At 40.2% G+C, this 15,062-nt stretch overlaps 1 protein-coding gene across 1 annotated transcript in view; it reads left to right on the top strand.

Annotated features, from left to right (window-relative positions):
• Window positions 1-15,062, top strand: part of CSMD1 (CUB and Sushi multiple domains 1) — a 2,014,689-nt gene that overhangs the window by 1,995,873 nt on the left and 3,754 nt on the right. Inside the window, exons 67-68 of the mRNA XM_043893675.1 lie at window positions 2,452-2,564; window positions 3,300-3,387. Coding sequence (XP_043749610.1) covers window positions 2,452-2,564; window positions 3,300-3,387 — 201 coding nt within the window. The remainder of the gene's footprint in view (window positions 1-2,451; window positions 2,565-3,299; window positions 3,388-15,062) is intronic.

The raw sequence follows: 15,062 nt of genomic DNA, 5'->3' as shown, positions 1-15,062 counted from the left end.
AGGATGAGAGCCGCTCAGGACCCCTCCCACCCCTCACGCCTCACTTCCCTGCTTCCCTGGCTGTTGCTGTGTGTGCTCGGTCACTCAGTTGTGTCCGACTCTGTGACCCCATGGACCTTGGCCCGCCAGGCTCCTCTGTCCATGGGGATTCTTCAGGCAAGAACACTGGAGTGGGTTGCCGTGCCCTCCTCCAGGGGATCTTCCCAGCCCATGGATCAAACCTAGGTCTCCTGCATTGCAGGCAGATTCTTTACCATCTGAGCCACCAGGGAAGCCCTGGGAAAACACCTAAAAACAGTGCACACACTCTGGATTTAAGAAAAGAAAAATAATCCATACTCACAGATTTTTAACAGGTTCTTATTTATGAATTCATGATCTAGGGTCCCCAAAATTGCTTTGCATGTTGACCCTGTGAATGTATAAATGAGATAGACCAGGTGCTCAAATCTAGTCCTGGATCAGAATAAACTGAGAGTAACTGAGGCTTTGTAAAATATTCAGATTTCTTAGGCTCACCCAGGTCCTTTGGATAATATTTTTCTTCATGGAGTTTGGGCTTTTTTCCCAAAGGAAATGTTCTCCAGCGTGACTTTGATACAGTTAGGTTTGTATCTGGAGAAAAGTTTGGATCAAGAGTTGTTCAGACTGAGTCCCAGTGGCTAGACAGAAGTCCACCCACTGTGTACAGTCTGACTGCGAAGGACCATACAGGAGGAAGCGCAGGTCATGCTCCTGGAAAGCCAGCCAGGACCTGGTGTCCTGGGGGTGACGAATTTAATCACCATAAAACTCTCCTGAGTACACACATCTTATCTCTACTAAGAGTTTGTGGAAGTGGGGTTCAGAGCTTTGGAGGTTAACCTGTATGCCAAGAACACAGAGCTGCTGATGGTGATGATGGACAGTGGCCCAGGTCCTGGGCTGGTCCTCCCCATCCATGGGTCCTTCCTGTCCATAGGTTCCATTCCTCTTGTGTGACTGGCCAGTGGACAGTCTTCCTGCAATGTTTTTAGAGGTCTGTTTCTCTAATGAGAGAAAGTGGGAATTAACTGCTGGAGTTCCTGAAACAGTGCAACCTTCCCTTGAACCTGTCTCTGCACAGAAGGCATTTGGGTTATTATTATTTAATATCTGTTCGTTTCTTTGTTTACTTACTGATTTGGTTCCTCCTCTGGGTAGGGAACTAGCCATAGCTGCAAACACATCCCCCCATACCCCCACTTCACACCCTGACCCCGTGGACAAAACCATTCAGCAGTCATTCAGAGGACCTTTGTCCACCAAGCCATTCATTTCATTTTAATGAGCATAGTTCATCTACATAAGTAGCTATATTTGGGGCTTTTTTAATAGTTTCTCTTTTTTTTAATTGATTTAGAAATATTTACATTTTCCCACACTGAAATTTTGTAAGAATTTTGTGCAAACTCTCCGCGTGTCTGTTCAGCATAGCTGTTTTTATCAAGACATCATTTTCTTAGTGATTCAATATTTTTATAGATTATTCTCCATTTAAAGTTATTGTAAAATATCTGGTATATTACCTGTGCTACACAATATATCCTTCTAGCTTGTTTATTTCATACACAGTAGTTTAATCCCCTCTATAATACAGACCTCTGTCCTCAGAAGTGAGTACAAATGGAATAAAAATGATGAATTTAAAAAACTTAATATAAGTGAATGTATATAATTTTTTTTCCTCCTGTGGCATTAAGATGTTGAATCGTATGAAGCAGACAGTACTTACTCGAGACAGACAATGACTTCAATAAGAGGTGATTTTTAGGAAAAAAGGAGGACTGCAGCTAAACTTTAAAAATAAAAATACTAATCACTGTTATTGAAAACACTATCCTCTCTATATAATATTCCACATAAATGGGCCGAGTGCCTACCTTCCTGACCATAAGCATTTCTGCAATGTAAGAATAACCCATGATCCATCTGCTGATGGGCATCTAGGTTGCTTCTATGTCCTGGCTATTATAAACAGTGCTGCGATGAACATTGGGGTGCATGTGTCTCTGTCAGATCTGGTTTCCTCGGTGTGTATGACCAGAAGTGGGATTGCTGGGTCACATGGCAGTTCTATTTCCAGTTTTTTAAGGAATCTCCACACTGTTCTCCATAGTGGCTGTACTAGTTTGCATTCCCACGAACAGTGTAAGAGGTTCCCTTTTCTCCACACCCTCTCCAGTATTTATTGCTTCTAGACTTTTGTGTAGCAGCCATTCTGACTGGCATGTAATGGTACCTCATTGTGGGTTTGAAGAAAAACCACTACAGTATTGTAAAGTAATTAGCCTCCAATTACTAATAAAAATAACTAATAAAACTAATTAAATTAATTTATAAATTAAAAATAATAAAAATAAATATAAAACTAATAAAAATAAATTTAAAAAATAATAATAATAAAAAGAATAACCCATGATCCTTTCCTAGGTGTTTACAAAAAGGAGGAGGCCCACTTACTTCTGAAAGCTTTTCAGATAAAAGGTCCAGTGGATATTTTCGTCAGCAACTTTGAGAATGACAACTGGGGACTGGATGGTTATGTGAGTACTTCCTGGAGCGTTTTCTAATCGTCATGTCTGCGCAGAGTTGGGAGCACCAACGGAGATCCCTTCCAAGATGCCCTGGGTCCTCTATGCACCTTGAAAACTCAGGGCCCTCGCCCTGGCCTTGCAGCAGCGACACCCCTTCATCATCTGAGGGAAGAAAGCCGTCTCTGAGACCAGAAAGAAACTGGCCAGAGAGACAAGCTGCTCCTGTCAGACAGAAGAGCCTAGATGCAGACCACACCCAACTCTAACACTGGGGCCAGACTTTCCCCAAAGCCACAGTAACCACCCTGCAGGCGCTGAGAGAGTCCCGATGCCCCTTCATAGTGTCTTGCAAGTTAACTCATTGCTTCTGCACCAATTCATCATCAAACTTGAGTGTAAAGGGCTTCACATGATACACAGGAGACAGTAGCCGTGACACAGTGAGTTTTACATAATGCAGGCTCTGAGGTAATTTATATGTGTGTCCCCCTTACAAAGGATACTTAACATATAAATAAGGTGTACATTTTACTAGTTTTGGAGATCAAAATGAGAGAGTTTGTTAGTTGAAAGTTCATATCTTTATTTCTCAATTTTAACTATAAATGGGAATCTCAAAAGGAATGACAAATGTTTAAAAGAATTAACCATTAATGTCTAAATAGGAGAAATAATACTTATATTATGATAAAAGAAGAGGTCATGGTTAATTCTTGTTGTTTCCTTCCTTTTCACATGTATCAGGTATCATCCGGACTTGAAAGAGGAGGGTTTACTTTTCAAGGTGACATACACGGAAAAGACTTTGGGAAATTCAAGCTGGAAAGGCAAGGTATGCTGCACTTACATGATTTTTCAAATCAAATATCAGGTTGGTCTGCAGGTGACTGAGCTAAATGCGGCAGAAAGTGTGACTGGAAAGAAACGGAAACAAAAATAACAGAAGAGACATGTATTTTACAACTGGATGAAAAAATCTTTTTCATTATCAAGCAAAACAGAAAATATCAGCTGGCATAGATGCAATAAATATGCCAGACACAGAATTAATATCTGTAATATACAAAGAAATACTTTGAAATATGGGAAGAAAGCAAAGTGGAAATTCAAAGAATAAGCAAACTATATTGCCCTAAGAATATCATTAAGAAAGAGTAATTAAAAATGGCCAATAAACTATGAAAAGATATTAACTTGAAAAATATGTATTATGTAACAAAGATAGATCATTTTCAGCTATGAGAATGTCAGATTTGGTGTGGACTAGAAAAAGACACTTGGGTGTTCATTTTTGGTGCGTATGTCAGTAGATGTGTATAATTTAACAATAATCTTTCATAAAAAATTCTATTGCTAAGATTTTCAATCAGACATGTGTGACGATTTTTTGCATATCCGGGTATGTGTACAGCAGAACTATTTTTTTTTTTTTGGTTACATTTATTTATTTTTTTCCCTATTTATTTTTTTCATTTATTTTTATTAGTTGGAAGCTAATTACTTTACAGTATTGTAGTGGTTTTTGTCATACATTGACATGAATCAGCCATGGAATTACATGTGTTCCCCATCCCGATCCCCCCTCCCACCTCCCTCTCCACCTGATTCCCCTGGGTCTTCCCATTTATTTTTATTAGTTGGAGGCTAATTACTTTACAATATTGTAGTGGTTTTATAATAGCCAAGACACGGAAGCAACCTAGATGCCCATCAGCAGACGAATGGATAAGGAAGCTGTGGTGCATATACACCATGGAATATTACTCAGTCATTAAAAAAAATTCATTTGAATCAGTTCTAATGAGATGGATGAAACTGGAGCCCATTATACAGAGTGAAGTAAGCCAGAAAGATAAAGACCAAATACTAACGCATATGTATGGAATTTAGAAAGATGGTAACGATAACCCTATATGCAAAATAGAACTATTCTTAATAGTTGAAATTAGAAATAACTTGAATATCTGACACATATATCATAAATGAATTGCTTCTTACATCAATCTTATGCCATGTGTTACATTAAATATAAGACAGTTTAATTCAATATATGTCATTAGAGAACAAAGATTACAGATTGATGTGGAAAGGTGTTCATGACTTATATACATGAAGAAGTTTGCTCTAGATAGACAGAAGGGACAAATATGCCTGCCTGCCTTCTTTGTGTCTTTCTCAAGTACTTGATGTATATCTTAGTAATTAGACAAGAAAAATGTATGGAAAAAAACCACTAAATGTGAAGCTTACCTCATCCACTTGCTAGTTTTGTGATCCAGGAGGAATTACAACATTCTCAAGCCTATTTTGTCATCTGAAATCTCAGTGGAGAGTCAGTTCCCAGTTGCTGGGAAGATTGAGAGTCAATATGAGGGTCTGCTTTGTGCTAAAGCTCTTCTCGCACATATCTTTACTCATGTTGCTACTAACACAGATGAGAAGGTGCAATTTTTATAATGAAATGAGTGCCATGTTTCTCATGAATAGTATCAGCTACTTTCTACTTTACTTACAGAATGCTCCTAACGTATTAATTGTACACAGAGGAGTACCGCTGTGTAGAATTTGATGCCAAGCAGTCTTTCAGAGGAACAGGAGTGTAGTATTTGGTGATGGTTGTCGCTGATGTACTGATTTCATAAAACCTTTATCAATATCCTGAGGGATTCCAAAGGAAATATATATCAAACTGTATAATATCATGCTTAAAAAAAAAAAAAAACTTGACCAAAAGAGATAATTAATTATAAAATACTCCAAACCCACCTTTCCAAATTAAGAACTTTTACATAGAAGAGCTTTAAATTACAATGTCAGCCATGGCTGAGATGATGCTTTCAATGGGGTCACATTATTTTGAGATAATGAAAATAGGCCGGCACTAATGATGGTGAAGTTTTCTCTTGCTCTGAGCCAAACCCTGTGGTTATCTGCCCTCCTTTCTCCAAGGCACATGCTCTAGTAATTCTGTCTAAGGACACCCCAGCGAGCCGTGCACAATACTCTGTGGATGGCAGAGTTTACTGATCTAGTCAGCCTGACCAGAATCATCACTTTGTTGTTGAGAATTTTTTTGCACTGCCCCATTTCTTTTTAATATAACAAAAGAACAGCTTGCTTTAACAAGTGATCTTCTCACGTGATGATGAGCTTATTGTCAGGAAAAACAATTTGGCTTACAAAATAATTTGAATCACAAGCAAGTGTCCCATTCAACTAATGAGGAGAAGTCTATGTGTAAGTAATGCTTCGACAACAACCATTCATTTCAGAGTTATGGCTACACTCTATTTTTATGGATAAAAATAAACAACCTCTTAATTGTCTCCAGTCAGTAGATAAATTGAAAAAAATGTGATTATCTTTAAATGGATACTAAAGCAAGTTAGTTTGAAAGGCAACTCTAATGCAAAAATTGTGTAAGGAACAAAAATAAATTGGTTTCCCCATTAAAATCAAAGCCCCCAGGACCTCCCTAGTGGTCCAGTGGCTAAGACTCCATTCTCCAATGGGGGCCCAGGTTTGATGTCTGGTCAGGGAACTAGACACTGCATGCCACAACTAAGATGCAGAACAGTCAACCAAATAAAAATAAATTAAGAAAATCTAAGCCCCCCTGCTACAGAATGTAAGAGAGTACAAGCCATGTATCTACTCAGAAACTTGTATCCAGAATATATAAACCCTATGGCTAAGGAGTACACGTTTCAGTTCAGTTGCTCAGTCGTGTCCGACTCTTTGCGAACCCATGAACCACAGCACGCCAGGCTTCCCTGTCCATCACCAACTCCCAGAGTTTGCTCAAACTCGTGTCCATCGAGTCGGTGATGCCATCCAACTATCTCATCCTCTGTCGTCCCCTTCTCCTCCTGCTTTCAATTTTTCCCATCATCGGGGTCTTTTCTAATGAGTTAGTTTTTCACATCAGGTGGCCAAAGTATTGGAGTTTCAGCTTCAACATCAGTCCTTCCAATGAATATTCAGGACTGATTTCTTTTAGGATGGGCTGGTTGGATCTCCTTGCAGTCCAAGGGACTCTCAAGAGTCTTCTCCAACACCACAGTTCAAAAGCATCATTCTTCAGGGCTCAGCTTTCTTTATAGTCTAACATCCATACATGACTACTGGAAAAATCATAGCTTTGACTAGATGGACCTTCGTTGGTGAAGTAATGTCTCTGCTTTTTAATATGCTGTCTAGGTTGGTCATAGCTTTTCTTCCAAGGAGCAAACGTCTTTGAATTTCATAGATGCAGTGATCATCTGCAGATTTTGGAGTCCCCCAGAAATAAAGTCTCTCACTGTTTCCATTGTTTCCCCATCTACTTGCCATGATGGGATCAGATGCCATGATCTTAGTTTTCTGAATGTTGGGTTTTAAGCCAACTTTTTCACACTCCTCTTTTACTTTCATCAAGAGGCTCTTTAGTTCTTCAGTTTCTGCCATAAGGGTGGTGTCATCTGCATATCTGAGGTTATTGATGTTTCCCCTAGCAATCTTGATTCCAGCTTGTGCTTCATCCATCCTGGCATTTCTCATGATGTACTCTGCATATAAGTTAAACAAGCAGGGTGACAAAATATAGCCATGATGTACTCCTTTCCTGATTTGGAACCAGTCTGTTGTTCCATTTCCAGTTCTAACTGTTGCTTCTTGACCTGCATACAGATTTCTCAGGAGGCAGGTCAGATGGTCTGGTATTCATTTTCCACAGTTAGTTGTGATCCACACAGTCAAAGGCTTTGGCGTAGTCAATAAAGCAGAAGTATATGTTTTTCTGCACTCTCTTGCTTTTTCAATGATCCAACAGATGTTGGCAATTTGATCTCTGGTTCCTCTGCCTTTTCTAAATCCAGCTTCAACATCTGGAATTTCATGGTTCACATATTGTTGAAGCCTGACTTGGAGAATTTTGAGCATTACTTTGCTAGCACGTGAGATGAGTGCATTTGTGCAGTATTTTGAACATTCTTTGGCATTGCCTTTCTTTGTGATCGGAATGAAATATGACTTTTTCCAGTCCTGTGGCCACTGCTGACTTTTCCAAATTTGCTGGCATATGGAGTGCAACACTTTCACAGCATCATCTTTTAGGATTTGAAATAGCTCAACTAGAATTCCATCACCTCCACTAGCTTTGTTCATAGTGATATTCCCTAAGGCTGACTTGACTTCTCATTCTAGGATGTCTGGCTCCAGGTGAGTGATCACACCATCATGATTATCTGGGTCATAGAGATCTTTTTTGTATAGTTCTTCTGTGTATTCTTGCCACCTCTTCTTAATATCTTCTGCTTTTGTTAGGTCCATACCATTTCTGTCCTTTATTGTGCCCATCTTTGCATGAAGTGTTCCCTTGGTATCTCTAATTTTCTTGAAGAGATCTCAAGTCTTTCTCATTCTATTGTTTTCCTCTATTTCTTTGTACTGTTCGCTTAGGAAGGCTTTCTCATCTCTCTGTGCTATTCTTTGGAACTCTGTGTTCAAATAGGTATATCTTTCCTTTTCTCCTTTGCCTTTAGTTTCTCTTCTTTTCTCAGCTATTCATAAGGTCTCCTCAAATACACGTTTAGCAGGCAAACAACCTAATTAAAACACTGGCAACCAGTTTGAATACACATTTCTCCAAAGAGATAAAAATGACCAACAAGCAAATAAAAAGATGCTCAACATCATTAATCATTAGGGAAACACAAATCAAAGCTACCTCACACCCACTTGGGTGGCTCAGACCATAATGACAAGAAACAAGTAGAGGCAAGATGTGCAGGAATTAGGAGGCTCATACCAGGCTGATGTGAAAGTGATGATGGCGCAGTTGCTGTGGGAAACTGCCTGGCAGTCGTTCATCGGGTAGCTGAAACATGGGGCTACCACAGGGGTCAGCATTTCCACTCCAACACATATGACAAGAGAACTAGGAGACACATGTTCACACATAAACCCATACATGAATGTTTATACCAGTGTATTTCCCAGTTGTCCAAATGTGGAAACAATCCAAGTGTCCATCAGCATGTGGCGCATGCACAGTGGATGTTATCTTGAAAACGTCATGCGAAATACGAGAAGCCACTCACCAAAAAACACATACTGAGTTCTTGTATTTATATGCAGTATCCAGAGCGGCCGAATCTAGACAGACAGAGAGTACAGCAGTGGTTGCCGAAAGCTGGAGCCTGGCAGAAGGAGGAGGAGGAGGGACTGCTGAGGGGCCAATTTTAGGGGCAAAAGCAGTGTTCTCACATAGGTTGTGGCGATCACTGCAGCATCAAACCCCACATTTTTACTAGTAAAAAAGAAAACCCTGAAATTAAAAGGGTGAGTCCTTGCACCCTTGCATTAAAAGGGTGAATTCTATAGTATGTGCATTTCTTCCAGTAGTGCTCCAGCCTATAACGTGAAAAGACACCCACCTTCATTCTTAAGAAGCACAACTGAGAAAATAGCTGCACGCTGCCTCTGATGTCCTAGGGCAGCAGCAGTGGTGATAATGTGCAGAAGGGGGGCAGCGAGACGCAAGGACAGAGGTGGGGCGCGGGCAGGGGGAGATGGGACACAGTGTGCAGGTCCCTTCTGAGATGGGCTGGGAGGAAATCGGGAAGCCACTTTGTAGAGAGACTAGGTAAGACTGAGCAACGCTACGAGGTACACGTTCTGTTAGGCGGTGCTTCCACTTCTTAGAATCTATCCTGTGTATTCAGCCTCCTGCTGATGCATCTCTGTAGAAAGAGGATTTCATGGTGGCATCACAGAGAACTACTAGAAACGGCCCAAATGTTTTTCAACGGCAGATTGGCTAAATAAATTCTGCTTTAGCCAATTAATAGAATATGGCACACCTGAAAACAATTACATTCACATGTGCAGATGGAAGAACTTCACAAATATATGGTTAAGTTTAAAAAGGCACATTTTTGTCAAAGATAAGGTGTCCATAGGTCCGTGGATTTATCTCTGGGCTTTCTATTCTGTTCCATTGATCTATATTTCTGTCTTTGTGCCAGTACCATACTGTCTTGATGACTGTGGCTTTGTAGTAGAGTCTGAAGTCAGGCAGGTTGATTCCTCCAGTTCCATTCTTCTTTCTCAAGATTACTTTGGCTATTCGAGGTTTTTTGTATTTCCATACAAATTGTGAAATTCTTTGGTCTAGTTCTGTGAAAAATACCGTTGGTAACTTGATAGGGATTGCATTGAATCTATAGACTGCTTTGGGTAGAATAGCCATTTTGACAATATTGATTCTTCCAATCCATGAACACGATATGTTTCTCCATCTGTTTGTGTCCTCTTTGATTTCTTTCATCAGTGTTTTATAGTTTTCTATGTATAGGTCTTTTGTTTCTTTAGGTAGATATACTCCTAAGTATTTTATTCTTTTTGTTGCAATGGTGAATGGTATTGTTTCTTTAATTTCTCTTTCTGTTTTTTTCATTGTTAGTATATAGGAATGCAAGGGATTTCTGTGTGTTAATTTTATATCCTGCAACTTTACTATATTCATAGATTAGCTCTAGTAATTTTCTGGTAGAGTCTTTAGGGTTTTCTATGTAGAGGATCATGTCATCTGCAAACAGTGAGAGTTTCACTTCTTCTTTTCCTATCTGGATTCCTTTTACTTCTTTTTCTGCTCTGATTGCTGTGGCCAAAACTTCCAACACTATGTTGAATAGTAGTGGTGAGAGTGGGCACCCTTGTCTTGTTCCTGATTTCAGGGGAAATGCCTTCAATTTTTCACCATTGAGGGTGATGCTTGCTGTGGGTTTGTCATATATAGCTTTTATTATGTTGAGGTATGTTCCTTCTATTCCTGCTTTTTGGAGAGTTTTAATCATAAATGAGTGTTGAATTTTGTCAAAGGCTTTCTCTGCATCTATTGAGATAATCATATGATTTTTATCTTTCAATTTGTTAATGTGGTGTATTACATTGATTGATTTGTGGATATTAAAGAATCCTTGCATTCCTGGGATAAAGCCCACTTGGTCATGGTGTATGATTTTTTTAATATGTTGTTGGATTCTGTTTGCTAGAATTTTGTTAAGGATTTTTGCATCTATGTTCATCAGTGATATTGGCCTGTAGTTTTCTTTTTTTGTGGCATCTTTGTCTGGTTTTGGAATTAGGGTGATGGTGGCCTCATAGAATGAGTTTGGAAGATCAATGGAACAGAATAGAAAGCCCAGAGATAAATCCACGGACCTATGGACACCTTATCTTTGACAAAGGAAGCAAGGATATACAATGGAAAAAAGACAACCTCTTTAACAAGTGGTGCTGGGATAACTGGTCAACCACTTGTAAAAGAATGAAACTAGAACATTTTCTAACACCATACACAAAAATACACAAAAATAAACTCAAAATGAATTAAAGATCTAAATGTAAGACCAGAAACTATAAAACTCCTAGAGGAGAACATAGGCAAAACACTCTCCGACATAAATCACAGCAAGATCCTCTCTGACCCACCTCCCAGAATATTGGAAATAAAAGCAAAACTAAACAAATGGGACCTAATGAAACTTAAAGGCTTTTGCACAACAAAGGAAACTATAAGCAAGGTGAAAAGACAGCCTTCAGAATCAGAGAAAATAATAGCAAATGAAGCAAGAGACAAAGGATTAATCTCAAAAATATACAAGCAACTCCTGCAGCTCAATTCCAGAAAAATAAATAACCCAATCAAAAAATGGGCCAAAGAACTAAACAGACATTTCTCCAAAGAAGACATACAGATGGCTAACAAACACATGAAAAGATGCTCAACATCACTCATTATTAGAGAAATGCAAATCAAAACCACAATGAGGTACCATTACTTGCCAGTCAGGATGGCTGCTATCCAAAAGTCTACAAGCAATAAATGCTGGAGAGGGTGTGGAGAAAAGGGAACCCTCTTACACTGTTGGTGGGAATGCAAACTAGTACAGCCGCTATGGAAAACAGTGTGGAGATTTCTTTAAAAACTGGAAATAGAACTGCCATATGACCCAGCAATCCCACTTCTGGGCATACACACTGAGGAAACCAGATCTGAAAGAGACACGTACACCCCAATGTTCATCGCAGCACTGTTTATAATAGCCAGGACATGGAAGCAACCTAGATGCCCATCAGCAGATGAATGGATAAGGAAGCTGTGGTACATATACACCATGGAATATTACTCAGCCGTTAAAAAGAATTCATTTGAATCAGTCCTAATGAGATGGATGAAACTGGAACCCCTTATACAGAGTGAAGTAAGCCAGAAAGATAAAGAACATTACAGCATACTAACACATATATATGGAATTTAGAAAGATGGTAACGATAACCCTATATGCAAAATGGAAAAAGAGACACAGAAATACAGAACAGACTTTTGAACTCTGTGGGAGAATGTGAGGGTGGGATATTTCAAAAGAACAGCATGTATACTATTTATGGTGAAACAGATCACCAGCCCAGGTGGGATGCATGAGACAAGTGCTCGGGCCTGGTGCACTGGGAAGACCCAGAGGAATCGGGTGGAGAGGGAGGTGGGAGGGGGGATCGGGATGGGGAATACATGTAAATCTATGGCTGATTCATATCAATGTATGACAAAAAAAAATAAATATATAAAAAAATAAAAAGGCACATTTTTAAAAATGTAAATAGTATCCCCATATTTTAGGAAAGTAGGAACAAAGAAACAGTCACAAATATTAATAGTACACTGGGGACTTTCCTGGTGGCCCAGCAGCTAAGACACTGCCCACCCAATGCTGGGGGCCCTGGTTCCATTCCTCATCAGGGAACTAGATCCCGCATGTCGCAACTAAGACCCGGTGCAGCCAAATAAATAAATACAAAATATACACACACACACACACACACACACACACACTCTATACTAGTACATTATGTGAAGGACGCTAAAGCACAAACAAAATCAAAACCGAAGACCTTGTTAATCATATAGAGGAAAACTCGTGCAAAGGGCAAGGCATGACCCTTTATGTCCATCATCTTCATATTTATTTCTGTATCTGCTTATGCCACTTTAATTAATATCATGTACATGTATTACCCTTTAAATTATTAAAACACGGGTAAATAACTGAAATTAACTAGGAGCTCCAGACAGCATAATAATTTCAGAGTCAAGTCAGGAGTTTAATTCAAAAAGACCTTTCATGTTGCCCTTTGTCATGATGTGAGGTCTCCGGTGGCAGGTCCATTATCCAGGATTTTATTAATTGGAAACCTGAGATCTGTTATGGCCAAAAATATATAGTCTTGCTCACAGATAACAGAAAGTGGCTTTGGTTAATTTAAGCAGACTACAAATTTATCAGGATGAGCAGAGATGCACAGAATTATAAACACCTGGAGAATGAGCCACGGTAACTTAATGGAAACCAGCAGATACTGAACCACTACAAAGACAGCACCATTTTTTTCATTTCTCAAATATGTACTGAGCAACTGTTATGTTCGAGGTTCTACTGTAGGAACTGGGGATTTAAGAGGAAAGCTGGCCAGACAACTACTCGGGCGTCATGCCACCAATTTTCTAGTAAATGTGGGTCCTGGGGAAACTGTGCAGCTAAAGTTCTAAGTAACTGACATGTCCTGCCATTTCTTTCTCACAACAAATCTCTGAAGCTGAGGCTCTTTGAGCAGTACTGGGTTCTCCTGGCTGGACAGCACCACCCCTGGGGGCTGGGGTCACTTCTGCACCCGGCATCCAAAATGGAGAGGTCTGCACTGCTGTAGCTGGAACCACCACCACCCCCAGGAAGCACTTGATGCTGTCCCCAGGGCTCTAGCCGCACCACAGCCCCAAGTCTCTGCATCACTCATGCTAAGCCCGTGCCCAGGGAGGGAGCACCCTGTTGGCTTTGCTCACAAGTCCATCACCTGGGTGCTGAGATTTAGGAGAACAAATATCTGGCTCCCCTGTGCATAGCAGCTGGTGAATGCACCAGAAAATGAAAAATTAAATCTGAATCATACATGCTGATACAGGAGGATCACAAAAAGATATGGTTGATTTACAAGGTGCCAACATCCAGGATAAAATATGTTTACATAAGAACTGGAGGTGGTAGGGAGTAGCATAATCTTGCATCTACTGAAGGTGTGTGTGTGTGTTCGGTCGCTCAATCGAGTCCAACTCTTTGCGACCCCATGGATTGTATAGCCCACCAGGCTGCTCTGTCCATTGGATTCTCCAGGCAAGAATACTGGCGTGGGTTGTTATGCCCTCTTCTAGGGGATCTTCCCGACCCAGGGATCAAACCTGCATCTCCTGCATTGGCAGGAGGATTCTTTACCACTAGTGCCACCTTGGGAAGCCCATCTACTGAAGGAGATGACAATTAATATTATTTTTAAATTTTTATGAACAGTTCTTTAAAAGGCTATTTAATTATTTTAAATATTTGATTACTTCTTTGTATTTGTGTCTTGTAAAAAAAAAAAAAAGGAACAGAAAACATCCCATAAGTTCTGGAAATATACTTTGAAATGAGGTCAGCTTCATTTTACAGTTCTGCTATATTCAGATGACCCCAGTCATAATTAACTACACACATGCATTGAGTGGTTCCATGCAATTAAGTCAAATACATTTCAAAATTGTGTTTTGTAAGTAAATTCCTCAAGAATAAACTTACTAGGCAATAATCCCTTGATAAATGTTCTCTGATCTGAACTTTTAGTGTTTGCTTCTTCCTCAGTTCTGTGCGGGAGAAGGCAGTGGCACCCCACTCCAGTACTCTTGCCTGGAAAATCCCGTGGATGGAGGAGCCTGGTGGGCTGCAGTCCATGGGGTCGCTCTGAGTTGGAACGAATGAGCAACTTCACTTTCACTTTTCACTTTCATGCATTGGAGGAGGAAATGGCAACCCACTCCAGTATTCTTGCCTGGAGAATCCCAGGGACGGGGGAGCCTGGTGGGCTGCCGTCTATGGGGTCGCACAGAGTCAGACAGGACACAACTGATGCGACTTAGCAGCAGCAGCAGCAGCAGTGCTGTGCAGAACTGTCCACTTTGGAGATACATAAGCTAATGATCATATCGCCTGCCTGGTGTCTGAGATGTGTATCCTTGCCTTCCCTTCTAATGGACTCATTTTATAGAAACTTGCTTTATAAAATTGACATGCATTCTTTGATGATTTCTAAATTCATAATGAATTTTGAAATCTATGCCAATAAAGGTAGATTGCACCAAAATATTCACATGTGATGGGTCTCCATGGTGGCTCAGATGGTAAAGAATCCATCTGCAGTGTGAGAGACCTGGGTTCAATCCCTGATTTGGGAAGCTTCCCTGGAGAAGGGAACGGCTACCCACTGCAGTATTCTGGTCTGTAGAATTCCATGGATAGAGGAGCCTGGTGGGCTACAGTCCATGGGGTCACAAACAGTCAGACATGAAGGCGATTCTACTTCTATAGAGACCTGGACTTCTTGTGTCATTTCAGTGACTTGTCCTGGGGCAGGAGCAAACAGCACATGCTACCCACA

This window comes from Cervus elaphus, chromosome 32, assembly GCF_910594005.1.
Source record: "Cervus elaphus chromosome 32, mCerEla1.1, whole genome shotgun sequence".
NCBI classification, from domain to species: Eukaryota; Metazoa; Chordata; class Mammalia; order Artiodactyla; family Cervidae; genus Cervus; species Cervus elaphus.
Note: the sequence above shows the minus strand (reverse complement) of the source record. Positions and strands in the feature narration are given on the sequence as shown.